Source organism: Carlito syrichta, unplaced genomic scaffold (genome assembly GCF_000164805.1).
Source record: "Carlito syrichta isolate Samal-C Ts95f unplaced genomic scaffold, Tarsius_syrichta-2.0.1 Scaffold312207, whole genome shotgun sequence".
NCBI classification, from domain to species: Eukaryota; Metazoa; Chordata; class Mammalia; order Primates; family Tarsiidae; genus Carlito; species Carlito syrichta.
In genome coordinates this window covers 276,904-295,156 of record NW_007256303.1, presented here as the reverse complement: position 1 = coordinate 295,156, position 18,253 = coordinate 276,904, and the positions used below count along the sequence as shown (strand labels likewise).

General features: G+C 41.7%; 1 protein-coding gene across 2 annotated transcripts in view; it reads left to right on the top strand.

Annotated features, from left to right (window-relative positions):
• SMIM14 (small integral membrane protein 14) overlaps positions 1 to 18,253 on the top strand; it is a 64,489-nt gene that overhangs the window by 6,967 nt on the left and 39,269 nt on the right. The window contains exon 2 of one of the 2 annotated variants that reach the window (XM_021718475.1): positions 16,037 to 16,146. In XM_021718475.1, coding sequence (XP_021574150.1) covers positions 16,072 to 16,146 — 75 coding nt within the window. In that variant the 5' untranslated portion in view covers positions 16,037 to 16,071. Of the gene's footprint in view, positions 1 to 16,035; positions 16,147 to 18,253 lie in introns of those variants that run through there. The other variant, XM_008069787.2, reaches the window with a different exon arrangement.

Below are 18,253 nucleotides of genomic sequence, written 5' to 3'. Positions count from 1 at the left end.
GCGGTGGCTGGGAGCGGCCACTGCACTCCAGTCTGGGCAACAGAGTGAGACTCCAACTCAAAAAAAAGAAAACACAAAACTGTGTAAAGTGAACAGTCTCCTTACTGCATTTGTTCCTTGATCTCTTAGGTCCCTGTTCAGAGGCAACCAATTAGAGTATTTTTCAAATTTTTCTTTATTTATTTTTGAGTCAAGGTCTTATACTCTGTCACCCAAGGTGGAGTATAATGTCACAATCATGGCTCACCAAAGCCTGCATTTCGGGCTCAAGCAGTCTTCCTCCTGCATCAGCCAATTAAGTACCTGCGACTATAGGTGCATACTGTCAGTCTTGGCTGTTTGTTTGTTTGTTTAGAGATGAGGTCTTGCTGTGTTGCCTAGGCTGGTCTCAAACTCCTAGGCTCAAGCAGTCTTCCTGTCTTGGCCTCCCAAATTGCTGGGACTACAGGCTTGTGCCACCGTATGGTGCTAATTTTTTTCTTAGAGGCAAAGTCTCGCTCTGTTTTCTAGGCTAGAGTGTCATGGTACAATCACATAATATATATAGAAAAGTAGGAAAAGAAGAAAAAAAATCATCTGATCACCTCAATAGTAACCAGTGTAATGATTTTCATGTAGATTAATTCTTCCCCAAGTTAAATACTGGGTATGTGGTAATTCTGTATACTTAAAAAAAATCTTGGCTGGATGTAGTGCCTCATGCCTGCACTTTAGGAGGCTGAGGCAGGAAGATTGCTTGAGCCCAGGAGTTTGGGAGGCTGAGGCAGGAGGGTTGCTTAAGCCCAGGAGTTTGAGAGCAGCCTGGGCAATGTAGTGAAACCTTGACTCTACCAAAAAAAAAATTGTTTCATTTGTTTGTTTGTTTGTTTGTGGGAGTCTCTCTCTTTTGCCCAGACTGGAATGTAGTGTCATGCTCATGGCCACTGCAGCCTTCACCTGCTGGGCTGAGGCGATCCTTTTGCTTCAGCCTTCCAAGTAGCTGGTACTACAGGTGTACCATTTCCCAGTTAATTTTTTTGATTTATTGTAGAGACATGGTCTCAACAAGTTGCTTAGGCTGGTCTTGAACCCCTGGGCTCAGGCAATCCTCTTGCCTTGGCCTCACAAAGTGCTTGGATTATAGGTGTAAGCCATTGCTTCCAGTTTACAAAAGGTTTTTTTAAAAATTAGCCATGTGTGGTGGCATGCCTGTAATCTCAGCTATTTGTGAGGCTAAGACAGAAGGATTGCATGAGGCCAGGGAGTTGAAGCTGTGGTGTGGTGTGATGAGGCCAGTGTGCTCTAGCCAGAGTGAGACCCTGACTCAAAAACAAAACAAAACCCCCCTCTATAAAATCAGTCACAAGAATTTCTCACTGAGCATCTTGGAATTCTGACTCATTTCTTAGGAGGGAAATGAATCTCTTAGTAATGTTGTTCTTGGAAGAAGGAGCAGGGAACTAACATTTATTGAAGAGAGGACACCAGGGATTGGCGAAAGAGGGTCAACAGGGACCCAGATGTTATTGCACAACCTTGAGACAAGCAAAGGGAAATCCATGCTGCAGGCATCCTGGGCCCTCAGAATTGATCGCTCTTCTTTGTTTTCTTTTTTTGATCTAAGGAATGTAGAAGATACACTAACAGGTGACATTATTCCATTATGTTTTAATGTGGGTGCCAGGAAGGGTTTATTTAAAAAGCAAAGAAGAATAACTTTTCGAGTCATGTGTTTGGTTTATGTCAAGTACCACAATGGAGTCTGAGCAGCAGCATTCAGAAACTCCAAGTTATATAATATAAAGGAATTGAATGCTTCAATGGAAGAACAAACATGCCCAGTGTACAGTATTCTGCCACAAATAAAAATAAAATTGTAAACCTCTTAGTAGAACTACAGGAAGCATGATTCCAAAAAGTTTCCGAACTGCGTGTGTTGGCTCATGCCTGTAATGCCAGCCCTTTGGGAGGCTAAGGCAGGAGGATTGCTTGAGCTTAAGAGTCTGAGGATACAGTGAGCTGTTATTGCATCACTGCACCCCAGCCTGGGTGACAGAGAAAGAAAACCCATCTCAGAAAGAAAAGAGAAGAGAAAGGAAGGCTGGCCGTGGTGGCTCATACTTGTAATCCCAGCACTTTGGGAGGCCAAGGCAAGAGGGTTGCCTGAACTCAGGGGTTCGAGACCAGCCTGGGCAACTTGATGAGACCTTGTCGCTACAATAAATAAAAAAATTAGCTGACATGGTACCTGTAGTTCCTGCTACTTGGTAGACTGAGGCAGAAGGATTGCCTGAGTTCAGCAGGTGGAGGCTGTTGTAGCTGTGATCGTCCCACTCTATCCTGGGCAACAGAGTGTGAGACTCTGACTCAAAAAAAAAAAAGGGGGGAGGGGAGGAACAATTTTTTTTTTTTTTTTGAGTTGGAGTCTCACTCTGTGGCCCAGGTTGAAGTGCAATAGCATGCTCACGGCCACCACAGCTTCAACCTGCTGGGCTCAGGCGATCCTTCTGCCTCAGCCTCTCAAGTAGCTGGAGCTACAGGTATGCACCACCACACCCAGCTAATTTTTTGTTTTTTATTGTAGAGACAAAGTCTCGCCAAGTTGCCCAGCTTGGTCTCCAAAGCCAGGGCTCAGGCAGTCCTCTCACCTTTACCTCCCAAAGTGCTGGGATTATAGGCATGAGCCGCCTGAAAGGGTTTGTAGAGAACAATGGATCATTATGGGATCACAGTACCCATTATTACTAATTTAAGGTAAGGAAAATGAGCCTTGCAAAATGATTCATGCCTGCCTGAATTCTAGAACTTTGGGAGGCTGAGACAGGTGAAATCCCCTGGGACCAGAAGTTCAAGATCAGCCTGGGCAACAGGGAGACCCTGCCTCTACCTAATAAGTAAAAGATAAGCAAAATGTCAGTAATAATCTGCTTCTTTTCTTTCTTTTTTTCCTGAATTAGGATCTCACTCTGATGCTCAGGCTAGAGTACAGTGTTATGATCATGACTTACTGCGGCCTCAACCTCCTGGGTTCAGATGACCCTCCCTTCTCAACCTCCTGAGTAGTTGAAACTGTGTGCATCACCACGCCTTGCTAATTTTTTTGATGTTTTTGTAGAGACGTGGTCTTTCTATGTTGCCTAGGCTAGTCTGGAACTTCTGGGCTCAAGCAGCCCTCTTTCCTCGGCCTCCCTAAGTGCTCCCTAAGGGATTATAGTTTTGAGCCACTGTGCCCGCCTCTGTTTCTTTTTTATGGCTTTCAAGAACTTCTGTAGGGTCACCTGGAACTTATGTTCTAACCCTGCTTTCCCATAGATTTTTCAGTTCCTCAATCCAGAGTTTCCTACCATACTTTTTTTTTTTTTGAGTTGGAGCCTCATTCTGTCACCCAGGCTGGAGTGCAGTGGCATACTCACGGCCACCACAGCCTCAACCTGCTGGGCTCAGGCAATCCTTCCATCTCAGCCTTCTATGTGACTGGAACAACAGGTGTGTATCAACATGCCCAGCTAATTTTTTTGAGTTGGAGTCTCACTGTGTCGCCCAGACTGGAGTACAGTGGCTGCTCCCGGCCACCGCAGCCTCGACCTGCTGGGCTCCGGCGATCCTTCCACCTCAGCCTTTCAAATAACCAGAATTACAGGCACGCGCTACCATGCTCAACTAATTTTTTGATTTATTGTAGAGATGAGGTCCCAGCTAATTTTTAATATTTTTATAGTAGAGATGACATCTTGCCAAATTGCCCAGGCTAGTCTCAAATCCCTGGGCTCAGGCAGTCCTCTCGCCTCCACCTCCCAAAGTGCTAAGATTACAGGCATGAGCCACCATACCCAGCCATGCTATTTTTTATGAGCATAAACCCGTTAATATGTGCATTTTTCCAGATTTTTTTAATGTTGTGGTTTCAAATTTAATAAGGTGCCATTTAGTAGTATGCTTTTTTCACTTAATACATAAGGCTTTTTTATTTATTTATTTTTTGAGTTGGAGTTTCATTCCGTCACTCATCTTGGAGTGCAGTGGCATGCTCATGGCCACTGCAGCCTCTATCTGCTAGGCTCAGGTGATTCTTCCGCCTCAGCCTTCCAAGTAGCTGGGTTTACAAGCACACGCCACCATGCCTGGCTGATTTTTTGATTTATTGTAGAGTCAAGGTCTCACTAAGGTTCCCAGGCTGGTCTTGAGCCTGTGGGCTCGAGCAGTCCTCTAACCTTGGCCTCCCAAAGTTCTGGGATTATAGGCGTGGGCCCCCATGCCCAGCCAAGCCTTTTTTCTTACTGCAATAAGTTTATTTTTTCATTCTAAAAGCATTATGCTTCATTTAGAAGAGAAAATTGAGTAAAGGCACAGAATGTATTACCACCCTTATGACTCAGTTTTCATGGTCACAAAACAAAAACATTTCATTTTCAAATTCACTTGCAATTATAGATAATTAACTTCGTAGCATGGGGTAGATGTTGATTATGAGAAGATGAGCATGTGTACTTCACTTATGCATAAAAGTTTTCATTCTGAGATGGCAGGAGCAGGGCATGTTTAGCTTCCTGTGCTGGATTTGGCTTCTCAGTTACCTGCTTATCTTCTTTGCCTGGATATATGGTTCTCATAAGTGACTAATTCAGGCTAGCATGGTGGCTTACACTTGTAATTCCAGGACTTTGGGACTCTGAGACAGTCTTGTGCCCAGGAGTTTGAGAGTAGCCTGGGCAACATAGTGAGACCTCATCTCTGCAAAAAATAAAAATAAATAGCTAGGTTTTGTGGTACACCTGGGTAGCCTGCAGTTCCAGTTACTCAAGAGGCTGAGGCGGAAGGATCACGAGTCCAGGAGGTCAAGGCTGCAGTGAGCTATGACCACGCCAGTGCATTCCAGCCTGGGTAAAGAGTGAGATCCTGACTCAAAAAAAAAAAAAAAGTACAGTGTTCATGTACATCCCTGCCCCTACACACGCATGTGTTAGCCTTTGTTCCAGCCAGTGAGCCTACATTGTAAACTTATTATCACCCAAAGCCCATAGTTTACATTAGGGTTCGCTCTGTGGGTTTTGACAAATGTATAATGACAGGTATTCACCATTATAGTATTTTATACAGAATAATTTCACTGCCCTAAAACTCCTTCCCATTCATTTTTTTAAAAAAAACATTTTTTAACTCTGTTGGACTTGGCATTTTTATTTTTAAGTAAAAAATTAAATTTTGGAATAAATTTAGATTTGTAGAAAAGGTACAAAGATAATACAAAGAATTCTGATCCAGCTTCCCTTAATGTTGATATCTTTACATGTGATCACTGTACTTATGTCAAAACCAAGAAGGAAACTTGGTACATGACTACTAATTAAACTCAGACTTTGTTTCACCATTTCCCTACTCATGTCCTTTTGCTCTTCCAAGAGCCCATCGAAGACATCACATTGCATTTAGTTCTCATGTCTGCTTGGCATCCTCTGAGCCTTGCTGGTTAGGTATTTTATAGAATTCCCCCAAATTTGCATTTGTCTGAAGATTTTCACCCTTGATTAGACTTGGGTTTTGGGGAAGAACACCACAGGGTGAAGTGCTCTTCTTATCATTATCAGAGAATATGGGATTTCAACCTGATTTAGGATGTTTGCCTTGAACATTGGGTTAAGGTAGTTTGCTAGGTTCCTCCACTGAAAGCTTCCTCCCCTTTCTTTGTTCTGTTCTTTGGGGGTGAGTCACTAAGTCCAGGCTGTATTCAAGGTGGGGAAGGAAGGTTAAACTTGACCTCCTGGAGGGGAAAAATCTACTTGTATCATTTGGGATTCATTAAGGGAGATTTGTCTGTTTTCTGCCCCCTACTCCTCCCTCTCTTGAGTATTTTAAAGCAAATCACAGATCACATATCACTGATATGAACATTTTTATAGTTCTTGATACATATTGCCAAGTTGCATTCCAGAGGATTGTAGCTATTAATTGTAGGACTAGCAATGTATGACTAAATCTTTATTGTACTTTTTTTGTGTTTTGTTTTAGGTGAAAGTTCATTTTAAGTTGCATTTACTTGATTAATTAGTTCAGGCCATCCTTTTTTCCATGTTTTAAAATTAAAGCTATAGGCCAGGCATGGTGGCTCACACCTGTAATCTCAGTACTTTAGAAAGCGGAGGCAGGAGGATTGTTGGAGCCCAGGAGTTTGAGACCCTGTCTCTATAAAAACATTGAATATTTTAACTGGGTGTGGTAGTGCCCAAGGAGTTGGAGGCTGCGGTGAGCTGTGATCATGCTACTGCACTCCAGCCTGGTGGAGAGTGAGACTCTGCCTCAGGAAAAATAAAATAAAAATAATTAAAGCTATGGTGCCTCATTTGGGAATTGTTTTTTCCCTTGGACTTTATCTATTTAAAAATTTTGTTACAGATTCTTTTGGCTGTTTTAACTCTCTGTCTCATAGAGACTTATATGAGCTGGAGTGTTTAAGGTTCTAACAGCAATGATAATTTGGTTAATAGCAATGGAAAATTCCCTCACCACATATAGAAACAGTATGACTCAACTGAGCTATTACTGCCAGACACTACTAGGAAAGGTTGTGTTTGTTGTAGGGAACAGAGAAAATGGCCCCAGTCTATGGAATTAGGGGAACTGCTATTGCCTTTCAACACAGAGTACATTATTTCACTGCTTTTTTGGTGCTAATAATTGGGAGCAGATGTGTTGCAGAGTTTTATTTTACTTCATTTTATTTTTGAGTCAGAGTCTCACTCTGTTGCCCAGGCTGTAGTGCAGTGGCATGCTCATGGCCACTGCAGCCTCGACCTGTTAGGCTCAGGCTATCCTTCTGCCTTAGCCTTCCAAGTAGCCAGAACTACAGGTGCGTGCTACCTCAAGTCTGGCTAATTTTTGATTTATTGTAGAGACGAGGTCTTGCCATGTTGCCCAGGCTGGTCTTGAGCCCCTGGACTCAGGCAGTCCTCTTGCCTCGGCCTCCCAAAGTGCCGGAATTAGAAATGTGAGCCACCACACCTGGCAAGAGCTTTGGATGTATGTCCCCATTTTGCCTCTAATGCCACATAAAAAGTCACCTGTAAGCTGTTGCTTAATATATGCCTGGAGTCACATTGCTATCATAAGTATTACTTGTAATAGGAAATGCTGATATGTAAATTAAAGGTTTATTATGGCAAATTTCAAAATACTAAAGAAGTTGAGTAGTATAGGAACTCCTCAGTGTCTGTCATCCACCTTCAGTAATTGTCAGCTCATCTCATGGGTAGTTTTATTTCATCAATACACATACTTGCCTTACTTCCCCTTGATTATTTTGAAATTTTTTTAGAGCACTATTCATGTTTTCATTATTTAGGCCTTTTGTGACCAGTTGCATATTTTTTTCTGTGGAGACAAGGTCTCACTCTTTCACCCACACTGGAGTACAGTGAAGCAATCAAAGCTCACTGCAACCTCTAACTTGTGGGCTCAAGTGATTCTCCTGTCTCAGCCTCCTGAGTAGCTGGGACTACAGGCTCATGCCACCACACCCAGTTAATTTTTTGTTTTTGTAAAGATGGAGTCTCACTATATTTCCCAGGTTACTCTTGAACTCAAGCAGTCCTTCCGCCTACGGCCTCCTGATTGGAGGGTATTACAGGAGTTGGCCTCCATGGCTGTCTGGGACATTTTCAAGGGATAACCTAATAAAGTTGGTTATCCTCCAGGATCAAGGCCATGACTTAGGTCTTAGCATTGTCCTCTAACATGGAGGATGTGTATTAAGGAGGTAAACAACTGTGAATCATGAAAGCAGTGTTTTAAAGTTTTAAACACTTTCTGTCAAAGGCCTCTTTGAGGCAGATTTAGCCAAATTCTAACTCAGTAACCCTGTTCTGTCTTGCCCAGGCAAGAGCAGCTTCTTAATGTCTCCGGAGACCAAGGGATTTAATTGTGGGGTGAGATTGGTTAAGTTATTTTGCTCTAGTGCTTAGCTGCTGGTTTAATTTGACACTTCTTCTTGGGTCCTTACCAAGAGAGCTGTGTCCATTCTATTTTCAAAAAATCCCCAGTGATTTTAAAATGGAAACTGGTAACTGAAAACTGAATAGTACCCAAAACAGCTCAAGTTTTTATGATGAACGTTCCACAGAAGTAAAGCACTGTTGAGGAATATCCTATTTATAAATATACTTTCTCCTTTTACTGGAGACAAATTAAGACTGAAGTTGAATTTAAAATTCAAGTTGATTTCCATGTTCCTGGTGTATATAGCTATAGAGAAAAGAAACTGTCAAGAATTCAGTAAATATTTATTCAGTGAGTGCCGCGACTGAAGCAGGGAGGGAGTGTCTGGGGATGGGCATGACTAACAGGTTCCTGCCCCCCAGAAACTGTGTGTTTTGGGGGTGGAGGTAAAGTCTAATCTTGTTAATCAGATGGGTTAAAAAGAGACTTAAAAATAGCCACATTTTATAATTTTGATGGCTAGTACAGTGATAAAAACAAGGCTCACTTTCTTTATAAAAGTCAGTATGCTAGTGCCTTTTAAAATGGAAGAGGTGTAAGTCAAAACAATATAAAACAATTCCCATGTTTAGAGGCTATAGAACTAGATTGACATGGGGCATTTTTAAATTTCCTTTTAAAAATCTTTGTAGCCGGACTCAGTGGCTCAGCCTGTAATCCCAGTGCTTTGGGAGGCTGAGGTGAGTGGATTGCCTGAGCCTGTGGGTTCGAGACCGCCTGGGCAACTTGGCAAGACCTCATCTCTATAATAAATCAAAAATTAGCCGGGTGTGGTAGCACACACCTGTAGTTCCAGCTACTTGGAAGGCTGAGGCGGAAGGTTCACTGGAGCCCAGCAGGTTGAGGCTGCAGTGGCTGGGAGGGCCACTGCGCTCCAGTCTGGGCGACAGAGTCAGACTCCAACTCAAAAAAAAAAAAATCTTTGTAAATCAGCTTTTCTTTTGAATCAACACATTTTTGACCTGGGGAGAGACAGGCGAACCAGTATTCGTAGTGGTCACTTTTTCATGTCCACACAAGCACGTTTCCCCTTTGGACAATGTGAAAAGACAGTTGAAGATTTTATTTACACATAAGGGGAGGTCATATTTACCTTCAGGGTTTTCTGTGTTGGACACATACAACCAGTTCTCAGCATGAAGGCTGACCAGTTTTCAAAAAAGTTATGGACAGAGACCTCAGACACAATGTGAGGTGGTCCAAGCTTGCCTGTGCCGCTCTGCTCAGGCTACCTCTCCCTGGCCCCTTCCACCTCTCTCCTTGCCTAAGGCCAGTGGGTCCTGGGAGATCTTAGACCTGAAGGTTTGCCCTGACTGTTGTGCAGCTTGTTTTCATCTTGATAAATCTTGGATATGTCCCCCAAGTCGCTGCATGCAAATCCATCTCATTCTTTGCAGCAGCTGAATAGGATCTCATGTACTCTGTCACTTACTTAATCAGAACCACACTGAGAAACATTTTCCATTATCTATTTTTTTTCCTATTATGATAATTCCAGTGAACTTTTTTTTGAGGCAGCGTTTCACTCTGTCTCCCAGACTAGAGTGCAGTGGCACAGTCATGGCTAACCATAACTTCAACCTCCTGGGCTCAGGTGATCCTTCTGCTTTAACCTCTTGAGTAGTTGGAACTACAGGCATATGCCACCATGCCTGGTTAACTTTTTAATTTTTTTGTAGTGACAAGATCTTGCTATATTGCTCAGGCTGGTCTCGAACAACTGGCCTCAAGCAGTCCTCTGACCTTGGCCTCCCAAAGTATTGGGTGTGGGTCACTGCACCCAGCCCCAGTGAACGTTCGGTACAAAAATTTTACATACTTGTCTTAATAAATTAACTATAATAAATAATTTTTACCAACCTTCTGATAGGTGAAAGTAATATTGTTTTGACTTACACCTCTTCCATTTTATATTTGCTTATTGGCTCTGTATTTTCCTGCGAACATGATCTTTGCTCGTTTTTGTAGATTGCCATTTCCCTACTGATTTTTCAGAATTCTCTGTAAATAGAGGAAAGCAACCCTGATATATGTTGCAAGTGTTTTTAAATTTGTCTTTTCATTTTATGGTATATTTTTGGTTTATAGAGACTTTTATTGTTTTGGGTTGTTAAGATTATTGATTCTTTCCTTTATGATTTATTGGATTTATATCCCACATGTATCTTAGTAATCTTCTTGTAGTTTTACATTTGTAACTTTTTTTTTTTAAAGAAACAGGGTCTTGCTCTGTCGCCCAGGCAGTGGTGCAATGATGGCTCACTGAAGCCTTGAACTCCTGGACTCAGGTGATCCTGCCTCAGCCCCTTGATAACTGGAGTTACAGGCATGTGCTTCCATGCCTGGCTAATTTTTTTTTTAATTTTTTTTGAGTCAGGGTCTCACTTTGTTGGCTAGGCTGAAGGGCAGTGGCATGATCACGGCTCATTGCAGCCTCAACCTCCTGGGTTCAGGCAATCCTTCTGCCTCCACCTCCCCAGTAGCTGGGACTACAGGCATACACCACCACATTTGACTTTTTTTTTTTTTTTTGAGTCAGAGTCTCACTCTATTGCCCAGGCTGGAGTACAGTGGCTCACTCATGGCCACCGCAGCCTCGACCTGCTGGGCTCAGGTGATCCTTCTGCCTCAGCCTCCCGAGTAGCTGAAACTACAGGTACACCATCACATCTGGCTAATTTTTTGATTTATTGTAAAGATGGAGTCTCACCAAGATGCCCAGTTTGATCTTGAACCTCCAGGCTCAGGCAGTCCTCTCACCTTGGCCTCCCAAAGTGCTGGGATTATAGGTGTGAGCCACCTTGCCTGACGACACTTGACTAATTTTAACATTTTTTTTTTTTTTGCAGAGACAGGGTCTCACTATGTTGCCCAGGCTGGTCTCAAACTCCTGGGCTCAAGCAATCCTCCCGCTTAGGCCTTCCAAAGTGGTGGGGTTACAAGCGTGAGCCACCACACCTGCTGGCTAATATTAAAAATATTTTTTGTAGTGATAGTTTTGCTATGTTACACAGGCTAGCTTTGAACACCTTGGCCTCCCAAGGTGTTAGAATTACAAGTGTAAACCATTACATCTGCCCTATGGCTTCTCTTAAATTAAAATTTTTCTATATTTTGAAAGTTCTAATACATAAATACATACTCATTATAAGAAGTGTGAAATTGACAAAATGAAACCTTATCTCCCAAATTATATTCTCTTCCCCAGAGCTATCTATCCACTTATTAAGTTTGCAGTATGTTTTTCCAGCGTTTTATTGTGTGCATTATAGCTCAATTAAAAAAAAACCAATAGACAATTCCCCCACCATTTATCAAATATCCACATTTTAAAATGGCACTTTTAAAATATTCTGAGTTCTAGTAAAATCATGGGTCAGTTTGTAGATACTCCCTTCTGATCTATCTCTAGTTGACTATTTTTATGTGTGACTTCATTTTAAAGTGAAATCACTGATGTGCTTATAATTTATTTTGGTGTAAGAAGTGAGGAGAGGGGGAGTCAGCATCATTTATAGAGTGACTTATGTTCCTCCCAGTGATTTGATATAGTGCCATGCGAGGAGCACTGGTGTCATCCTCTCTGGAAGGGTCATTTTACCTAGCTTCCCTCCATCTGCTCGGGCTTCCCTCTTAGAGTTTCCACTGACAGCCTAGTGGTCCTTCCATAACATACCAGGGTAAAACTTTTTCCAGGCTTCACATTGCTCTTTGGGTAAAGGCCTCTTCCTGAGCATGGCCTGAAAGACCCTTTGTGGCCTAGTGCTATCTGACCTGCCCTGCCTTATTTCAGGCCACTCTCTGTCTGGATTCTGATGCTTCGTGGCTTTCCTCCAGTTCCTCCTGCTCTATGTCACTGTGGTACTTTTACCCCACTTTCCCTTTGTGGGTGGTATGCCTTGCAGCCCCCAAGCCCTTCCCCCCCATTCTCCCGCCTCAGTGTATTCCAGCGCATCCTTCCACTCTCAACTCAGAGTTTATTTCCTCAGTAAAATCTCCCCTGCCCCCCAGCGAGTTTAGAATGTGTGTCCTTTCTAAGCACCATTGGTATTTATTTTTATAACAGCTTTATTGAGATATAATTAATCCACATTCCATACAGTGCATGCATTTAAAGTATACAGTGTAGTGGTTTTTAGGATATTCACAGGGTTATATGGTCATAACAGTAGAATGTTTTCTCCCCCAAAGAGCCTTGTACACATTAGCAGTCAAACCTAATTCCCCTCAAAACAGGTCTGGGCAGCTAGAGTGATTTTTAAAAAAATTCTGGTAAAATATAACAAAATTTGCAATTTTAGCCATTTTTCAAGTGTAAAATTCAGTGACATTAATTACATTCATAGTGTTGTGCACTCATCAGCACTGTTTCCAAAACTTTCCATTACCACAGACATAAACTCTGTGCCCATTAATCACTAATTCCCTGTTCCACTCACTACCCCCCCCACCCCCACCCCCGCCACCAGGCTCTGGAATTCACCATTCTATTTTGTCTCTGTCTAAATGTCTCTGTGTGTATATATTTCATGTGAATGGAAACATACAATATATGTTCTTTTTTGTCTGGCTTGTTTCACTTTGGTTAATGTTTTCAGGGTGCATTCATGTTGTAACATATATCAGAACTTTGATCCTTTTTATGACTAAATAATACTCCATTGTATGTGTGTACCACATTTTGTTCAGCCAATTTATTAATTGATGGACACTTAGGTCATTACCACTTCTTGGTATTGTAAATAATACTGCTGTGAATATTTGGCAAACACTTATGTGTTTGAGCCCCTGTTTTAAATCTTTTGAATATATACCTAGGAGCGGAATTGCTGGTCGTCTGATAATTCTATGTTTAACTTTTTCCGCTGGACATGGTGCTATAATCCTAGCACTTTGGGAGGCTGAGGTGGAAGGATTATTTGAGCCTGGGTGTTTGAGACCAGGCTGGGCAACATAGCGAGACCTCATCTCTACAAAAAATCAAAAAACTAGAAACACTTTTTGAGGCACTGTGTCTCTTTACCATGGCAGCTACACTACCATTTTTTATGCCCACCAGTGATATATGAGGGTTCTCTACATCACATATTTTTCACTTTTTTGATCATACCCATACTAGTAGGTGTGAAGTGGTATCTCATTGTGGTTTTGATTGACTTTCCCTTAATGACTACTGACTCTGAGAATTTTTATATGCTTATTGGCCATTTGTATATTTTATTTGAAAAATTTATTCAGATCCTTTGCCTTTTTAATTTTTATTTTACTTATTTATTTATTTATTTTTTGACTTGGAGTCTCACTCTGTTGCCCAGGCTGGAGTGCAGTGGCACAGTCATGGTCACCACAACCTCGACCTGCTGGGCTCAGGCCATCTTTTCGCCTCAGCCTTCCAAATAGCTGGAACCATGCCTGGCTACTTTTTTGATTTATTGTAAAGACAAGATCTCATCAAGCTGACCAGGCTAGTCTTGAATCCCTAGATTCAGGCAATCTTCTTGCTTTGTTCTCCCAGAGTGCTGGAATTTATAGGCGTGAGCCACCCCACCTGACCCCTTTGACATTTTTAAATTGTGCTGTTTGTCTTTGTGCTGTTGAGTTATAGGAGTTCTTTGTATATTTTGGTTATTAAACCCTTGTCACATATATAATTGGCAGATATTTTCTGTCATTCTGGGGGTTATCTTTTCACTCTTGATTTACTTATCTTTTATGGCATTTATCTGTTTGTATTTGTAATTTTAAAAACATTTGGATGAGTATCTATCTCTAAACATTAGAATGTAAACATCATTAAGGTAAGGATTATGTTAGTTTTGCCTCACTTTTAAATATCTGATGACCCTAGCACAAATACTAAATATTTTTGAATGAATGAACTGAGTTCTTTTGAGTTGATTTATGACTTATTCTACTGATCTATTTTACTAAGGCCAGGCATAGTGACTAACACCCCAGTGCTTTGGGAGGCTGAGGCGGGGGGATCACTTGAGGCCAGGAGTTCAAGATCTGCCTTGGCAACATAGCAAGACCCTGTCTCTACAAAAACATAAAAAATAAAAATAAATAGCTGGGTATGGTGGTATGTTCTTATAATTCTAGCTATTCCAGAGGATGAGTCAGGAGGATTGCTTGAGCCCAGGAGTCTGAGGTACAGTAAGCTATAATCTTGCCACAGCACTCCAGCCTGGGTAACAGAGAGATCCTGTCTCTACCAAAAAAAAAAAAAAAAAACCAACAACAAAAAACCTACCATATACAGTTAAATATACAATTTGGTAAATTTTGACAAATGTATATGTATGCAACTCCTATATATTAGACCATTTGATGTTGTCCTACAGCATATTAATGCTGTATTCATTGTTTTTTATTGGTTGTTTCTTAGAGCTGAGTTCTTGCTATGTTACCCAGGCTGACCTTGAACTCCTGGGCCCAAGCAATCCTCAGCCTCCCAAGTAGCTGGGACTACTCCTTTTTCCTGTTATTCCATCTTTGATGTTTCTGTTATTATGTCTTCAAGTTCAACAATCGTTTCTTCTGTAATGTCTACTATGCCATTAAACTCATCTAGTGTATTTTCGTCTGAGACATTAAAGTTTTCATCTCTACAAGTCCAGTTGGGTGTTTTTAATATCTTTCATGTCTCTGATTAAAAACAGCCATTCTAGCCGGGCTCGGTGGCTCAGCCTGTAATCCCGCGCCTTGGGAGGCTGAGGTGAGTGGATTGCCTGAGCACACGAGTTCGAGACCCACCTGGGCAACTTGGTGAGCCCTCATCTCTACAACAAATTAAAAAAAAAATTAGCCGGGTGTGGTAGTGTGCGCCTGTAGTTCCAGCTACTTGGAAGACTGAGGCGGAAGGATCGCCGGAGCCCAGCAGCCCTCCATAAACTTCAGTATCATTTTAGAGACCTCATTTTTTTTTCAGTTTTCTTTTTTGATGGAGTCAAGGCTGCTTTAAGTATTTGAGTACTGGGAGCGGCCACTGCACTCCAGTCTGGGCGACAGAGTGAGATTCCAACTCAAAACAAACAAACAACAAAAAAACCAGCCATTCTTCTAGCTGCTTCTCTCCAACTCAGGGATACCACTGGGGTCTGATCTGGGTTTTTCCTCTGAGCACTTGGGCCTAGAAACCCCTTCAGACAGTACACTGTGTTAGTGATGGGGCTTACTTTGCTTGTTTCCTATCTCTCAGGAATCTCTGTTCTTTGTTGCCTAATGTCCGATGTCTTAAAATGATTGTTTCATGTATTTTGTACAGTTTTAAAAAACTGTTTAAGACAAAGGATTCTTCTGGTTGCCAGTACTCCATTTTGGCCTCTCATTTGTTTCTCTCTCTTTTTTTTTAGTAGGATTCTCACTGTCACCCAAGCTGGAGTGCAGTGGCTCAATCACAGCCACTGCAGCCTCCAAGTAGCAGCTTCTACTGAGGAGCTGGAACTACAGGCGTGTGCCACCACACCCAGCTAATTAAAAAAATTTTTTTTGTAGAGACAAGGTCTCACTATGTTGCTATGTCTCAAACTCCGGGGCTCAAGTGATCCTCTCACCTCGGCCTCTCCAAGTGCTGGGATTACAGATGTGAGCCACCGCACCCGGCCTCACTGGTTTCTCTTTATTTTTCAGAATCTACTCAACTGTTAGCTAGCTATTTTCATTCATTTCCCTCCATAAACTTCAGTATCATTTTAGAGACCTCATTTTTTTTTTCAGTTTTCTTTTTTGATGGAGTCAAGGCAGCTTTAAGTGTTTGAGTACAGGCGCTAATAAAGAATTAAGTAATTAAGCAGAGTAGGTGCTGGCATCATCAGCATCCCAGGTGGGGCCAGCAGAGCATCTGAGGATATTTGCATTTATAGGAAAGTGGTCTGATGATAGTAGCCAGTCACTTGTATAGATTTGTAATTCATATGGTAAATTATAGGTATAAGTATTAATAAACATGAGCTATACATAGCTTAAGAAAATTATTAAGAATCTATACAAAACATGAATTTTTCATAATACAAGAGAAAGAAGAACTGCGAATAGTAGTCTTACGATATGTTTTCCTTTCTTCTAGATTTAAACAGTCAAGTAAAATCAAGCTGGGTAATCATGGCAGAAGGCGGATTCGATCCCTGTGAATGCATTTGCTCTCATGAACATGCGATGAGAAGGCTGATCAATCTGGTGAGATAAGCAGGCTGGGCCTATTCAGAACTGATCTGTCCCCTTCTCTCCTGTTTCTGTGAGAATATTGGTTATCGGAGGATTATCATCTGAGGGTCACGAAAAAGTATTTCATAATTGAAAGTACACAGTTGGTTAAGTTATAATGAGTTAAATGCTTGCCAACATTTCTTGATTTTATTAGAGATGAAGACAGGCTACTATGGTAGATTTATGTTGGTGAGATTCACCAACATGGATAGGTAACATATTCATATACAGCTTTTTCTTTCCTTTTTTTTGAGTAGGAGTCTCACTCTATCACCCAGGCTGAAGTGCAGGGACATGCTCATGACCACTGCAGCCTCGATCTTCTGGGCTGAGGTGATCCTTCCACCGTAATCTTCCAAATTGCTGGGACTACAGGTGCATACCACCACACCCAGCTTGTTTTATTTTTTACTTTTTTTGATTTATTGTGGAGACAAAGTCTTGCCAAGTTGCACAGGCTGGCTCAAACCCCTGAACTCAGGCAGTCGTTTTGCCTCCACTTCCCAAGTACAACTTTTTCTATTTTGTAGTAACACAAATAAATTGTGTTAAGCTATGTGGAGCTTGTTTGCCTGCTAGACTGCTATTAAGTTACGCTTCCTGTTGTGATATAGTTCAAATCCTGTACCAACATATGACATGCCTGGCTAATTTTTTGATTTTTTTTTTTTTTTGAGTTGGAGTCTCACTCTGTGGCCCAGGAGTGCAGTGGGACATTACTCATGGCCACTGCAGCTTTGACCTGCTGGGCTCAGGCGATCCTTCCACCTTCCACCTCAGCCTTCCAAGTAGCTGGAACTACAGGCATGTGCCACCAGATCCAGCTAATTTTTTGATTTATTATAGAGGTGAGGTCTCACCATGTCGCCCAGGCTGGTCTCGAACCCTCTTGCCTCTGCCTCCCAAAGTGCTGGGATTACAGGTATGAGCCACCATGCCTGACTTTTTTGATTTTTTGTAGAAATAAGGTCTTGCTATGCTGCCAAGTCTGGTCTCAAACTCCTGGGCTCAAGCAGTTCTCTCACCTTGGCCTGCCAAAAGTGCTGAGATTCCAGGCGTGAGCCATTATACCTGGCCAGTATAGTTAGATTTGAATTGTGGGGTTCTTAATACTGTCTTAGTCTACAAACTTAAATACAGGATGCTTATATTATACTTTATAACTTATATGTGTGAAAGGAGACATTTGACTATTTATTAACAGTAAAGCATATTCTTTTTTTTTTTTTTTTTTTTAGAGTCTCACTCTGTCACCCAGGCTGGAGTGCAGTAGCATGCTCACAGCCACTACAGCCTTGACTAAGCATATTCTTATTACAGTATATATTGTATAGGTTGAGTATCACTTATCCAAAATGTTTGTTTCCAGAAGTGTTTTGGATTTTGAATTTTAAAAAAGTTTTGGAACATTTGCATTTTCCAGTTCTGCATCCCTAATCTAAATGCTCTATAATGTTCCAAAGAACATTTCCTTTTGGTGCTTCAAAAATTTCAGATTTTGGTGTCTTTGGGTTTTGGAGTATTTCAGATTTCAGATTTTTAGATTAGGGATACTCAACCTGTAACAACATTTTGTTGTTGTTTTAAAATACTTTTGAACGAGGGTCTAATTCTAATGGATCACTTAGTAAAGGCAGTTACAAACATTTGCTCAAATCTTTCAGTCATTAATAGTTAAAAAACAGGGAGGCTGGGCATGGTGGCTCATGCCTGTAATCCCAGCTCTTTGGGAGGCCGAGGCTGGAGAATTGCTAGAGCCCAGGAGTTTGAGTCCAGCCTGGGCAACATAACAAAACCTGGTTTTTGTTTTTATTTTTGTTTTTGAGTTGGAGTCTCACTCTGTCGCTCAGGCTGGTGTGCAGTGGCATGCTCATGGCTACTGCAGCCTTGACCTGCTGGGCTCAGGCGATCCTTCCACCTCAGCCTTCCAAATAGCTGGAACTACAGGCACACACTACCATGCCCAACTAATATTTTTATTTATTATACAGATGAGGTCTCACCATGTTGCCCAGTCTGGTCTTGAACCCGTGGGCTCAGGCAGTCCTCTTGCCTCGGCCTCCCAAAATGTTGGTAT